The 13,759-nt window shown below is 47.8% G+C and overlaps 1 protein-coding gene across 2 annotated transcripts in view; it reads right to left on the reverse strand.

Annotated features, from left to right (window-relative positions):
• The window catches only part of MFSD10 (major facilitator superfamily domain containing 10), a 56,659-nt gene that overhangs the window by 24,930 nt on the left and 17,970 nt on the right, over positions 1 to 13,759 (reverse strand). For both annotated transcript variants that reach the window (XM_038745271.1, XM_038745270.1), the window contains exons 5-6: positions 9,305 to 9,463; positions 3,806 to 3,994 (exon numbers count right to left, since the gene is read on the reverse strand). In XM_038745271.1, the coding sequence (XP_038601199.1) occupies positions 3,806 to 3,994; positions 9,305 to 9,463 (348 nt within the window). The remainder of the gene's footprint in view (positions 1 to 3,805; positions 3,995 to 9,304; positions 9,464 to 13,759) is intronic.

The raw sequence follows: 13,759 nt of genomic DNA on the forward strand, positions 1-13,759 counted from the left end.
CCCAGTGGTCCAGCAGGAACAGAGTACCCTGGACGCCCATGCCCAGCGCTGGGGTGAGGCATCAGGATGCCTCCGGAAAGATCTTGGTACCCCCAAGAGAAAACGGTGGCTTAATGGAAAAAGCCCGGCCTTGGGAGTCAGAGGTTGTGGGTTCTAATTCCGGCTCTCAGCTGTGTGACCTTGGGCAAGTCACTTAACTTCTCTGTGCCTCAGTGACCTCATCTGAAAAATGGGGATTAAGACTCCCTGGATACCCCGTGCCTCATCTTTCCACAATGCCTCCTCAGACAATTTCACCAGGGCCCGAGCATCTGTTCCCACTGAAGCTACGCCTGGAAAATGGAGGGGTGGGGAGACCTTGGTCATTCATTCATTCATTCATTCAATCGTATTTATTGAGCACTTACTGTGTGCAGAGCACTGTACTAAGCGCTTGGAAAGTACAAGTTGGCAACCTATAGAGACGGTCCCTACCCAACAGCGGGTTCACAGTCTAGAAGGGGGAGACAGACAACCAAACAAAACATATTAACAAAATAAAATAAATAGAATCCTACTCCAACCCAGCCCGCAGCCTTTGCTCCTCTAATTCATTTAATAATAATAATAATAATAATAATGATGGCATTTATTAAGCGCTTACTATGTGCAAAGCACTGTTCTAAGTGCTGGGGGGGATACAAGGTGATCAGGTTGTCCCATGGGGGGGCTCACATTCTCAATCCCCATTTTACAGATGAGGTAACTGAGGCTTAAAGAAGTTAAGTGACTTACCTAAGGTCACGCAGCAGACATGTGGTGGAGCCGGCATTTGAACCCATGACCTCTGACTCCAAAGCCCGTGCTCTTTCCACTGAGCCCCGCTGCTACTCATTTACTCATTTACTCATTCAATCATACTTATTGAGCGCTTACTGTGCGCAGAGCACTGGACTAAGCGCTTGGGAAGTACAATTCGGCAACCCAAATGCCAACCCAGCAGGCGCCCTAATTAACTGGATCCCTGAAATGGCCCATATCATCGGGGACAACCTGGGTACCTCGTATCTCCCCCAGCGCTTAGAACAGTGCTTGGCACATAGTAAGCGCTTAACAGATTCCATCATCATCATCATCATCGTGAAAACCGCTGCCCTACGGAAGCCACCAGCTTCTCTGGATAGGGCGGCAGTCTCTCTCCCTTCTTCCCTGCCCGGAGACGGACCGCTGGAAACCGCCGAGGCTTCGGGACGGGAGGGCAGGGACGGAAGCAGAAAAGGGAGGTGATGGTGAGAGTGAGGAGGGTGGGGGAGAGAGAGGGTGGCTTCATCAATCAATCGTATTTATTGAGCGCTTACTGTGTGCAGAGCACTGGACTAAGGCTTCATCGTGACCAAAAGCCAAAGCCTGGGCTTCGGCCTCTACCGGAGTCCATCGTCCCCACCCTCCGCTCACGGCCGGCCGGCCGGACATCATCCCTGACTCCTTCGATCCATTCCCACGTCGTCAATCAATCAATCCATCAATCAATCATATTTATTGAGCGCTTACTGAGTGCACAGCACTGGACTAAGCGCTTGGGAAGTACAAGTTGGCAACATATAATCAATCAATCAATTGCATTTATCGAGCGCTTACTGTGTGCAGAGCACTGGACTAAGTGCTTGGGAAGTACAAGTTGGCAACATATAATCAATCAATTGCATTTATCGAGCGCTTACTGTGTGCAGAGCACTGGACTAAGCGCTTGGGAAGTACAAGTTGGCAACATATAATCAATCAATTGCATTTATTGAGCGCTTACTGTGTGCAGGGCACTGTACTAAGCGCTTGGGAAGTCCAAGTTGGCAACATATAGAGACAGTCCCTACCCAACAGTGGGCTCACGGTATAGAACGGGGGGGCGGAGAACAAAACCAAACATATTAACAAAATAAAATAACATATAGAGACGGTCCCTACCCAACAGTGGGCTCACAGACAGACGACAAAACAAAACATGTGGACAGGTGTCAAGTCGTCAGAATAAATAGAAGTAAAGCTAAATGCACATCATTAACTTTCATTCATTCATTCATTCAATCGTATTTATTGAGCGCTTACTGTGTGCAGAGCACTGGACTAAGCGCTTGGGAAGTCCAAGTTGGCAACATATAGAGACGGTCCCTACCCAACAGTGGGCTCACAGTCTAGAAGAAGTTCCCTCATCTGTAAAATTTAACAAAATAAATAGAACAGTACATATCATCATCCTCAATCGTATTTATTGAGCGCTTACTATGTGCAGAGCACTGTACTAAGAGCTTGGGAAGTACAAATTGGCAACATATAGAGACAGTGCCTACCCAACAGTGGGCTCACAGTCTAGAAGGGGGAGACGGAGAACAAAACCAAACATATTTACAAAATAAAATAACATATAGGGACGGTCCCTACCCAACAGTGGGCTCACAGACAGACGACAAAACAAAACACGAGGACAGGTGTCAAGTCGTCAGAATAAATAGAAGTAAAACTAGATGCACATCATTAACTTTCATTCATTCATTCAATCGTACTTATTGAGCGCTTACTGTGTGCAGAGCACTGGACTAAGCGCTGGGGAAGTCCAAGTTGGCAACATATAGAGACGGTCCCTACCCAACAGTGGGCTCACAGTCTAGAAGGAGTTCCCTCATCTGTAAAATTTAACAAAATAAATAGAACAGTACATATCATCATCCTCAATCGTATTTATTGAGCGCTTACTATGTGCAGAGCACTGTACTGAGCGCTTGGGAAGTCCAAGTTGGCAACATATAGAGACAGTCCCTACCCAACAGTGGGCTCACGGTCTAGAAGGGGGAGACGGAGAACAAAACCAAACATATTAACAAAATAAAATAACATATAGAGACGGTCCCTACCCAACAGTGGGCTCACAGACAGACGACAAAACAAAACACGTGGACAGGTGTCAAGTCGTCAGAATAAACAGAAGTAAAGCTAGATGCACATCATTAACTTTCATTCATTCATTCATTCAATCGTATTTATTGAGCGCTTACTGTGTGCAGAGCACTGGACTAGGCGCTGGGGAAGTCCAAGTTGGCAACATCTAGAGACGGTCCCTACCCAACAGTGGGCTCCCAGTCTAGAAGAAGTTCCCTCATCTGTAAAATTTAACAAAATAAATAGAACAGTAAATACCATCATCATCAATCGTATTTATTGAGCGCTTACTACGTGCAGAGCACTGTATTAAGTGCTTGGGAAGTACAAATTGGCAACATATAGAGACAGTCCCTACCCAACAGTGGGCTCACAGTCTAAAAGGACTAAATATGTCCATCTCTGGGCTGAAAGACTGTGAGCCCACCGTTGGGTAGGGACTGTCTCTATATGTTGCCAATTTGTACTTCCCAAGCGCTTAGTACGGTGCTCTGCACACAGTAAGCGCTCAATAAATACGATTGATGATGATGATGATGAAAGTCCAGCCAAAGCGGACCGGGCGGCCCGGCCCGACGGAGGCCTCACCCCCAACGCCGCCGTCCCCCGGGACCGCGGCCCCGTTACCCGCTTTTGGACGGCGGCCCCGTTACCCGTATATATGTATATATGTTTGTACATATTTATTACTCTATTTATTTTACTTGTACATATCTATTCTATTTATTTTATTTTGTTAGTATGTTTGGTTTTTTTTTTTCTCTGTCTCCCCCTTTTAGACCGTGAGCCCAATGTTGGGTAGGGACTGTCTCTATATGTACTTCCCAAGCACTTAGTACAGTGCTCTGCACATAGTAAGCGCTCAATAAATAGGATTGATCGATTGATCGATTACCCGCTTTTCTTCAGGAAGCGTCTCCGGCAGGAGGTGGTAAATGAAGAGCAGGTCGGAGACGGCGAAGCCGAGAGCGAGCAGGGCCGCAGGGAGGTAGAAGGGGGCTCCTTTCCCCGTCCCCGCGGACAAGTAGGCGCCGATCATGGGTCCCACGGTGAATCCCAGCGAGAAGGCGATCCCGATCATAGCCTGGGGAGACAGATGGAAGCGTCGACCCCACAGCCCGGGCCCCCACGCACAAGTCGCCAACTTCTACTTCCCCAGCGCTTAGTCCAGTGCTCTGCACACAGTAAGCGCTCAATAAATACGATTGATGACGATGATGATGGGAGCGGCAGCGTGGCTCAGTGGAAAGAGCCTGGGCTTTGGAGTCGGAGGCCGTGGGTTCACATCCCGGCTCCGCCACTTGTCAGCTGGGTGACTTTGGGCAAGTCACTTCTCTGGGCCTCAGTTACCTCATCTGGGAAATGGGGATTAAGATTGCGAGCCTCACGGGGGGCAACCTGATCTTGTAATCCCCCAGCACTTAGAACAGTGATTGGCACATAGTAAGCGCTTCACGAATACCATCATCATCATTATTATTATTATGAGAAGCAGCGTGGCTCAGAGGAAAGAGCCCGGGCTTTGGAGTCAGAGGTCATGGGTTCACATCCAGGCTCTGCCACTTGTCAGCTGTGTGACTTTGGGCAAGTCATTTCACTTCTCTGGGCCTCAGTTACCTCATCTGTAAAATGGGAATTAAGATTGTGAGCCTCACGGGGGACAACCTGATCATCTTGTTTTCCCCCAGTGCTTACAACAGTGCTTGGCACATAGTAAGTGCTTAACAAATACCATCATCATCATTATTATTATTATGAGAAGCAGCGTGGCTCAGTGGAAGGAGCCCGGGCTAGGGAGCCAGAGGTCATGGGTTCAAATCCCGGCTCCGCCACTTGTCAGCTGTGTGACGTTGGGCAAGTCACTTAACTTCTCTGGGCCTCAGTTCCCTCATCTGTAAAATGAGGATGAAGCCTGTAAGCCCGACGTGGGACAACCTGATCATCTTGTAACCTCCCCAGCGCCTAGAGCAGTGCTTTGCACATAGTAAGCGCTTAATAAATGCTATCATTATTATTATTATTATTATTATCGCTGGCCAGGCGAGCTGGAAAGAGCACCTGGCTGGGTGTCGGGCATCGCCGCTGCTCCGCTGCGTGGCCCTGGACAAGTCGCTGAACGTCTCTGTTTTCTCCTCTGGGAAATGGGTTGAAGGCACCGGTTCTCCCTGCCCTCCAGGGAGCCCGGAGCAACCCCAAAGGAACCCAGCCAACGGCCCCCAAATCTGGTCACCCTCGGGAAGCAGACCGAGCCCCGCCGTAAGGCAGTGTGGCCTAGCGGAGAAAGGGCGTGCGATTGGGAACCGGGACTCAATATGTCCAAGGCTGAACTCCTTATCTTCCCTCCCAAACCCTGCCCTCTCCCTGACTTTCCCATCTCTGTAGACGGCACTACCGTCCTTCCCGTCTCACGAGCCCGCAACCTTGGTGTCATCCTCGACTCCGCTCTCTCGTTCACCCCTCACATCCGATCCGCCACCAAAACCTGCCAGACTCACCTCCGCAACATCACCAAGATCCGCCCTTTCCTCTCCATCCCAACCACTAACCTGCTCTTTCAATTTCTCATCCTATCCCGACTGGATGACTGCATCAGCCTCCTCTCTGATCTCCCATCCTCCTGTCTCTCCCCACTTCAGTCTACACTTCACTGGGCCTCAGTTACCTCCTCTGTAAAATGGGGATTGAGACTGAGCCCCCCGTGGGACAACCTAATCACCTTGTAACCTCCCCAGCGCTTAGAACAGTGCTTTGCACATAGTAAGTGCTTAATAAATGCCATCATCATTATTATTATTATAATGTCTGTCTTCCCCTCTAGACTGTAAGCATGTTCATTCAATCGTATTTATTGAGCACTTACTGTGTGCAGAACACTGTACTAAGCACTTGGAAAGTACAATTTGGCAACAGACAGTCAATCAATCAATCGATCGCATTTATTACAGAGAAGCAGCGTGGCTCAGTGGAAAGAGCCCGGGCTTTGGAGTCAGAGGTCATGGGTTCAAATCCCGGCTCCGCCACTTGTCAGCTGTGTGACGTTGGGCAAGTCACTTCACTTCTCTGGGCCTCAGTTCCCTCATCTGGAAAATGGGGATGAAGACTGTGAGCCCCTCGTGGGACAACCTGATCACCTTGTATCTACCCCAACGCTTAGAACAGTGCTTTGCACATAGTAAGCACTTAACAAATACCAACATTATTATTATTATTATTATTTATTGAGCGCTTACTGTGTGCCGAGCACTGTACTAAGCGCTTGGGAAGTCCAAGTTGGCAACATATAGAGACGGTCCCTACCCAACAGTGGGCTCACATGGTTCTGATTTAGCCCAGACTGATTAGCAGAAAACCGCTTCTCTTCAGTTCTGGCCCCAAACGCTTCAGGGGAGGATCGAATCCGCCTCTTCCTGTGTATCAGTCGAGTCAATCAATCAATCAATGGCATTTCATTCACTCAGTGGTATTTATTGAGCGCTTACTGTGTGCACAGCACTGTACTAAGCGCTTGGGGAGTACAAGTTGGCAACATATAGAGATGGTCCCTACCCAACAACGGGCTCACAGTCTAGACGGGAAGTGCTTTCCTATGTGCCAGGCACTGTACTAAGCGCTGGGATAGATACAAGGTAATTGGGTTGGACACAGTCCCTGTCCCACGTAGGGCTCAAAGTCTCAATTTCTATTTTATTAATAATAATAATAATAATAATGGTATTTGTTAAGGTTTTGTTCTCTGTCTCCCCCTTTCAGACTGTGAGCCCACTGTTGGGTAGGGACTGTCTCTATATGTTGCCAACTTGTACTTCCCAAGCGCTTAGTACAGTGCTCTGCACACAGTAAGTGCTCAATAAATACGATTGATTGATTGATTAAGCACTTATTATGTGCAAAGCACTGTTCTAAGCGCTGGGGGGGATACAAGGTGATCAGGTTGTCCCACGGGGGGCTCACAGTCTTAATCCCCATTTTCCAGATGAGGGAACTGAGGCCCAGAGAAGTGAAGTGACTTACCCAAAGTCACACAGCTGACAGGTGGCGGAGTCGGAATTAGAACCCATGACCTCTGACGCCCAAGCCCGGGCTCTTTCCACAGAGCCGCGCTGTTACAGAGGAGGTCACTGAGGCCCAGAGAAGGGAAGTGACTTGCACAAAGTCACACGGCAGACAAGGGGCAGGGTCAAGATTAGAACCCAGGCCTTGCTCCATCCACTAAGCCACATGCTTACTGTGTACAGAGCACTTGGGAGAGTCCAATATAGCAGAGTTGGTGGATTTGTTCTCTGCCCACAACTGTGAGCCCTCTGTGGGTAGGGACTGTCTCTATATGTTGCCAACTTGGACTTCCCAAGCGCTTAGTACAGTGCTCTGCTCATAGTAAGCGCTCAATAAATACGATTGATTGATTGGTTGATTGACTGACTGTCTATCTGTTGCCAAATTGTACTTTCCAAGTGCTTAGTACAGTGCTCTGCACGCAGTAAGTGCTCAATAAATACGATTGAATGAACATGCTTACAAGTCTAGAGGGGAAGACAGACATTATAATAATAATAATGATGACGGCATTTATTAAGCGCTTACTATGTGCAAAGCACTGTTCTAAGCGCTGGGGAGGTTACAAGGTGATCAGGTTGTCCCACGGGGGGCTCAGTCTCAATCCCCATTTTACAGAGGAGGGAACTGAGGCCCAGAGAAGTGAAGTGACTTGCCCAAAGTCACCCAGCTGACAATTGGAGGAGCCGGGGTTTGAACCCATGACCTCTGACTCCAAAGCCCGGGCTCTTTTCCACTGAGCCGCGCTGCTTCTCGGTCGCTGCATTAGGGATACAGATGCTACGGGGCTGAGGGAGGGCTGAATACAGTCATTCATTCAATTGTATTTATTGAGCTCTTACTGTGTGCGGAGCACTGTACTAAGCGCTTGGGAAGTCCAAACTGGCAACATACAAAGACAGTCCCTACCCAACAACGGGCTCACAGTCTGGAAGGGGGAGACAGACGACAAAACAAAACAAGTAGGCTGACTAAAGGGTGCAAATAATAATAATAACGGTGGTATTTGTTGAGCGCTTACTATGTGCAAAGCACTGTTCTAAGCGCTGGGGAAGATACAAGGTAATCAGGTTGTCCCACGTGGGGCTCACAGTCTTCATCCCCATTTTCCAGATGAGGGAACTGAGGCCCAGAGAAGTGAAGTGACTTGCCCAAGGTCAAACGGCTGATAAGCGGCTGAGCCGGAATTAGAACCCACGACCTCTGGCTCCCCAGCCCGGGCTCTTTCCACTGAGCCATGCTGCTTCTCTGGTAAATCTGGTAAATAATAATAATAATAATAATGGCACTTATGAAGCACTTACTATGTGCAAAGCACTGTTCTAAGCGCTGGGGAGGTTACAAGGTGATTTCAATTCAATTCAATCATATTTATTGAGCGCTTACTGTGTGCCGAGCACTGTACTAAGCACTTGGGAAGTCCAAGTTGGCAACATCTAGAGACGGTCCCTACCCGACAGCAGGCTCACAGTCTAGAAGGGGGAGACAGAGAACAAAACAAAACATATTAACAAAATATAAAATAAATAGAATAAATATGCACAAATAAAATAAATAGAGTAATAAATCCGTACAAACATATATACAGGTGCTGTGGGGAGGGGAAGGAGGGAGAGATCAGGCGGTCCCACGGGGGGCTCACAGTCTTCATCCCCATTTTCCAGATGAGGGAACTGAGGCCCAGAGAAGTGAAGTGACTTGCCCAAAGTCACACAGCTGACACTTGGCGGAGCCGGGATTCGAACCCACGACTTCTGACTCCAAAGCCGGGGCTCTTCCCACTGAGCCACGCGGCTTCTCTCCAAGCGCGAGGGTGACAGAGAAGGGACGGGGAGTAGCAGCGGGCGAATCGATGAGGACCAAATCTCAGGCTCAGACCCTCCCCGCCCCGCCAAAGATGGAGATAATAATAACACAGAGAAGCAGCGTGGCTCAGTGGAAAAGAGCCGGGGCTTTGGTGTCAGCGGTCATGGGTTCGAATCCCGGCTCCGCCACTTGTCAGCTGTGGGACTTTGGGCCAACCACTGCTCTGGGCCTCAGTGACTTCATCTGGAAAATAGGGATGAAGACCGTGAGCCCCCCGTGGGACAACCCGATCACCCTGTAACCTCCCCGGCGCTGAGGACAGTGCTTTGCACATAGTAAGCGCTTAATAAATCATCAATCGTATTTATCAAGCGCTTACTATGTGCAGAGCACTGTACTAAGCGCTTGGGAAGTACAAATTGGCAACATATAGAGACAGTCCCTACCCAACAGTGGGCTCACAGTCTAAAAATGTCATTATTATTATTATTATTATTATTATTATTAATAATGATGGCATTTCGATCCAACTGACCATGCCCCTGCTCCGAACTTTGGGAGAAGGCAGGTCGGCGACGATGGCGGCCGAGAGGCTGACGTTGCCTTTGCTTAATCCGCCGACCACGCGGGACAGCAGGAAGCCCCCGAAGCTCCTGGAGACGGCCCAAAGGGCGTACGACGCTATCAGCCCCACCTGCGGAAGAATAAAGACTCAAGCGCTTAGTAATAATAATAACAATTTTGGTATTTGTTAAGCGCTTACTACCAATCAATCAATCAATCGTATTTATTGAGCGCTTACCGTGTGCACAGCACTGTACTAAGCACTTGTGAGCCCACGGTTGGGAAGGGACTGTCTCTATACGTTGCCAACTTGTACTTCCCAAGCGCTTAGTCCAGTGCTCTGCACACAGTAAGCGCTCAATAAATACGATTGATTGATTGATTGATTGATAAGTACAAGTTGGCAACATATAGAGACGGTCCCTACCCAACAGTGGGCTCACAGTCTATGATGTGACAAGTGCTGTTCTAAGCGCTGGGGAGGATACAGGGTGATCAGGTTGTCCCCCGGGGGGCTCACAGTCTCCATCCCCATTTTACAGATGAGGGAACTGAGGCACAGAGAAGTGAAGTGACTTGCCCGAAGTCACACAGCTGTTAGTACGGTGCTCTGCACACAGGAAGTGCTCAATAAATGCGATTGAATGAATGAGTGAATGAAAAGAGGGCACAGAGTGACCAGCCCAATCCCCTCACCTTCATTCACCTGTATATATGTTTGCACGCATTCATTACTTTATTTATTTATACATATTTATTCTATTTATTTTATTTTGTTAATATGTTTCGTTTTGTTCTCTGTCTCCCCCTTCTAGACTGTAAGCCCGCTGTTGGGTAGGGACCGTCTCTAGATGTTGCCAACTTGTACTTCCCAAGCACTTAGTACAGTGCTCTGCACACAGTAAGCACTTAATAAATATGATTGAATGAATGAATTCACCTGTATATATGTTTGCACGTATTTATTACTTTATTTATTTTATTTGTACATATTTATTCTGTCTATTTTATATTGTTAATATGTTTTGTTTTGTTGTCTGTCTCCCCCTTCTAGACTGTGAGCCCGCTGTTGGGTAGGGACCGTCTCTAGATGTTGCCAACTTGGACTTCCCAAGCGCTTAGTACAGTGCTCTGCACACAGGAAGCACTCAATAAATACGATTGAATGAATGAATGAATGAAAAGAGGGCACAGAGTGACCGGCCCAATCCCCTCGCCTTCATTCACCTGTGTATATGTATATACGTTTGCACGTATTTATTACTTCATTTATTTATTCATTTTATTTGTACATATTTATTCTATGTATTTTATTTTGTTAATATGTTTTGTTTTGCTGTCTCCTCGTTCTAGACTGTGAGCCAGCTGTTGGGTGGGGACCGTCTCTATATGTTGCCAGCTTGGACTTCCCAAGCGCTTAGTACACTGCTCTGCACACAGTAAGCACTCAATAAATGCGACAATGAATGAATGAATGAATTCAGGAGAACCAGCGTGGCTTATTGGAAATAATAATAATAATAATAATAATGGCATTTATTAAGCGCTTACGATGTGCAAAGCACTGTTCTCAGCGCTGGGGAAGTTACAAGGTGATCAGGTTGTCCCACGGGGGGCTCACAGTCTTAATCCCCATTTTACAGATGAGGGAACTGAAGCCCAGAGAAGTGAAGTGACTTGCCCAAAGTCACCCAGCTGACAAGTGGATTTGAACCCACGACCTCTGACTCCAAAGCCCGGGCTCTTTCCACAGAGCCACGCTGCTTCTCTAAGAGCCCGGGTTTGGGAGTCAGAGGTCGTGGGTTCTAATCCGGGCTCCGCCACTTGTCAGCTGGGTGACACTAGGCAAGTCACTTCACTTCTCTGGGCCTCAGTTCCCTCATCTGGAAAATGGGGATGAAGACTGGGAGCCTCATGTGGGACAATCTGATTACCTTGTATCTACCCCAGCGAGACTGTGAGCCCACTGTTGGGTAGGGACCGTCTCTATATGTTGCCAACCTGTACTTCCCAAGCGCTTAGTACAGTGCTCTGCACACAGTAAGCGCTCAATAAATACGATTGATTGATTGATTGATTGGCACAGCGTGGCTTAGTGGAAACAGCCCGGGCTTGGGAGTCAGAGGTCATGAGTTCTCATCCCGGCTGCACCGCTTGTCAGCTGTGTGACGTTGGGCAAGTCACTTAACTTCTCTGGGCCTCAGTTACCTCATCTGGAAAATGAGGATGAAGACTGTGAGCCCCATGTGGGATAACCTGATTACCTTGTATCTACCCCAGCACTTAGAAAAGTGCACATAGTATGCGCTTAACAAATACCAACATTATTATTAGTAGTAGTAGTGGTAATCACTTAACAAATGCCATCATTATTATTCATTCAATCATCTTTATTGAGTGCTTACTGTGTGCACAGCACTGTACTAAGCGTTTGGAAAGGACAATTCAGCAACAGATAGAGATGGCCCCTACAAAACAGCGGGCTTACAGTCTAGAAGGGGGAGACCGAGAGCAAAACAAAACATATTAACAAAATAAAATAAATAGAATAAATATGTACAAATAAAATAAACTTGGACTTCCCAAGCGCTTAGTACAGTACTCTGCACACAGTAAGCGCTCAATAAATACGACTGAATGAATGAATGAAAAGGCATCAAAATAAATAGAATTATATTTACACATCAAAGTACAGTGCTCTGCACACAGTAAGCGCTCAATAAATACGACTGAATGGAAGAAAATGAGCCAGGCCCCTGCTCTTCCCTGTAGACCACACTGCTTCCAACAGAGCTTCACACAGTAAGCACTCAAAAAACACCACTGATTGACAGCTTGTACTTCCCAAGCGCTTAGTCCAGTGCTCTGCACACAGTAAGCGCTCAATAAATACGATTGAATGAATGAAAAAGCATCAAAATAAACAGAATTATATTACACTTCAAAGTACAGTGCTCTGCACACAGTAAGCGCTCAATAAATCCGATTGAATGGATGAACGAGCCAGGCCCCTGCTCTTCCCTCTAGACCGCACTGCTTCCAACACAGCTTCACACAGTAAGCACTCAAAAAATACCACTGATTGAGTGACAACTTGTACTTCCCAAGCGCTTAGTCCAGTGCTCTGCACGCAGTAAGCGCTCAATAAATACGATTGAATGAATGAAAAAGCATCAAAATAAACAGAATTATATTACACTTCAAAGTACAGTGCTCTGCACACAGTAAGCGCTCAATAAATCCGATTGAATGGATGAACGAGCCAGGCCCCTGCTCTTCCCTCTAGACCGCACTGCTTCCAACACAGCTTCACACAGTAAGCACTCAAAAAATACCACTGATTGAGTGACAACTTGTACTTCCCAAGCGCTTAGTCCAGTGCTCTGCACACAGTAAGCGCTCAATAAATATGACTGAATGAATTAATAAAATAGAGTAATAAATAAGTACAAATATACACAAGTGCTGTGAGGTGGGGAGGGGGGTAGAGCAGAGGGAGGGAGTCGGGGCGATGGGGAGGGGAAGAGGAGCAGAGGAAAAGGGGGCTCAATCTGGGAAGGCTTCCTGGAGGAAGTGAGCTCTCAGTAGGGCTTTGAAGGGAGGAAGAGAGCTAGTTTGGCCGATGTGCGGAAGGAGGCCATTCTGGGCCAGGGGGAGGACGTGGGCCGGGGGTCGACGGCGGGACGGGCGAGAACGAGGCCCGGTGAGGAGATTAGCGGTGGCAGAGGAGTGGAGGGTGCGGGCTGGGCTGGAGAAGGACAGGAGGGAGGTGAGGTAGGAGGGGGCGAGGGGATGGACAGCCTGGAAGCCCAGGGTGAGGAGTTTTTGCTTCATGCGAAGGTTGATAGGCAATGACGGGAGATTTTTGAGGAGGGGAGTGACATGTCCAGAGCGTTTCTTTAGAAAGAGAATCCGGGCAGTAGAGTGAAGTATAGACTGAAGTGGAGAGAGACAGCAGGATGGGAGATCAGAGAGGAGGCTGAAGCAGTCATCCAGTCGGGACAGGATGAGCGATGAGCAATCAATCAATCAATCAATCGTATTTATTGAGCGCTTACTGTGTGCAGAGCACTGGACTAAGCACTTGGGAAGTCCAAGTTGGCAACATAGAGAGACGGTCCCTACCCAACAGCGGGCTCACAGTTTAGAAGGGAGAGATAGAGAACAGAACATATTAACAAAATAAAATAAATAGAATAAATATGTACAAGTAAAATAAATCAATAAATAGAGTAATAAATCCGTGCAAACATATATACATATAGCCGGGTGCTGTGGGGAAGGGAAGGAGGTAAGTCGGGGATTATGGAGAGGGGGATGAGGGGGAGAGGAAGGAGAGGGCTCAGTGTGGAAAGGCCTCCTGGAGGAGGTGAGATCTCAGTAGGGCCTTGAAGGGAGGAAGAGAGCTAGCTTGGCGGATTCATTC

Source organism: Tachyglossus aculeatus, chromosome 4 (genome assembly GCF_015852505.1).
Source record: "Tachyglossus aculeatus isolate mTacAcu1 chromosome 4, mTacAcu1.pri, whole genome shotgun sequence".
NCBI classification, from domain to species: domain Eukaryota; kingdom Metazoa; phylum Chordata; class Mammalia; order Monotremata; family Tachyglossidae; genus Tachyglossus; species Tachyglossus aculeatus.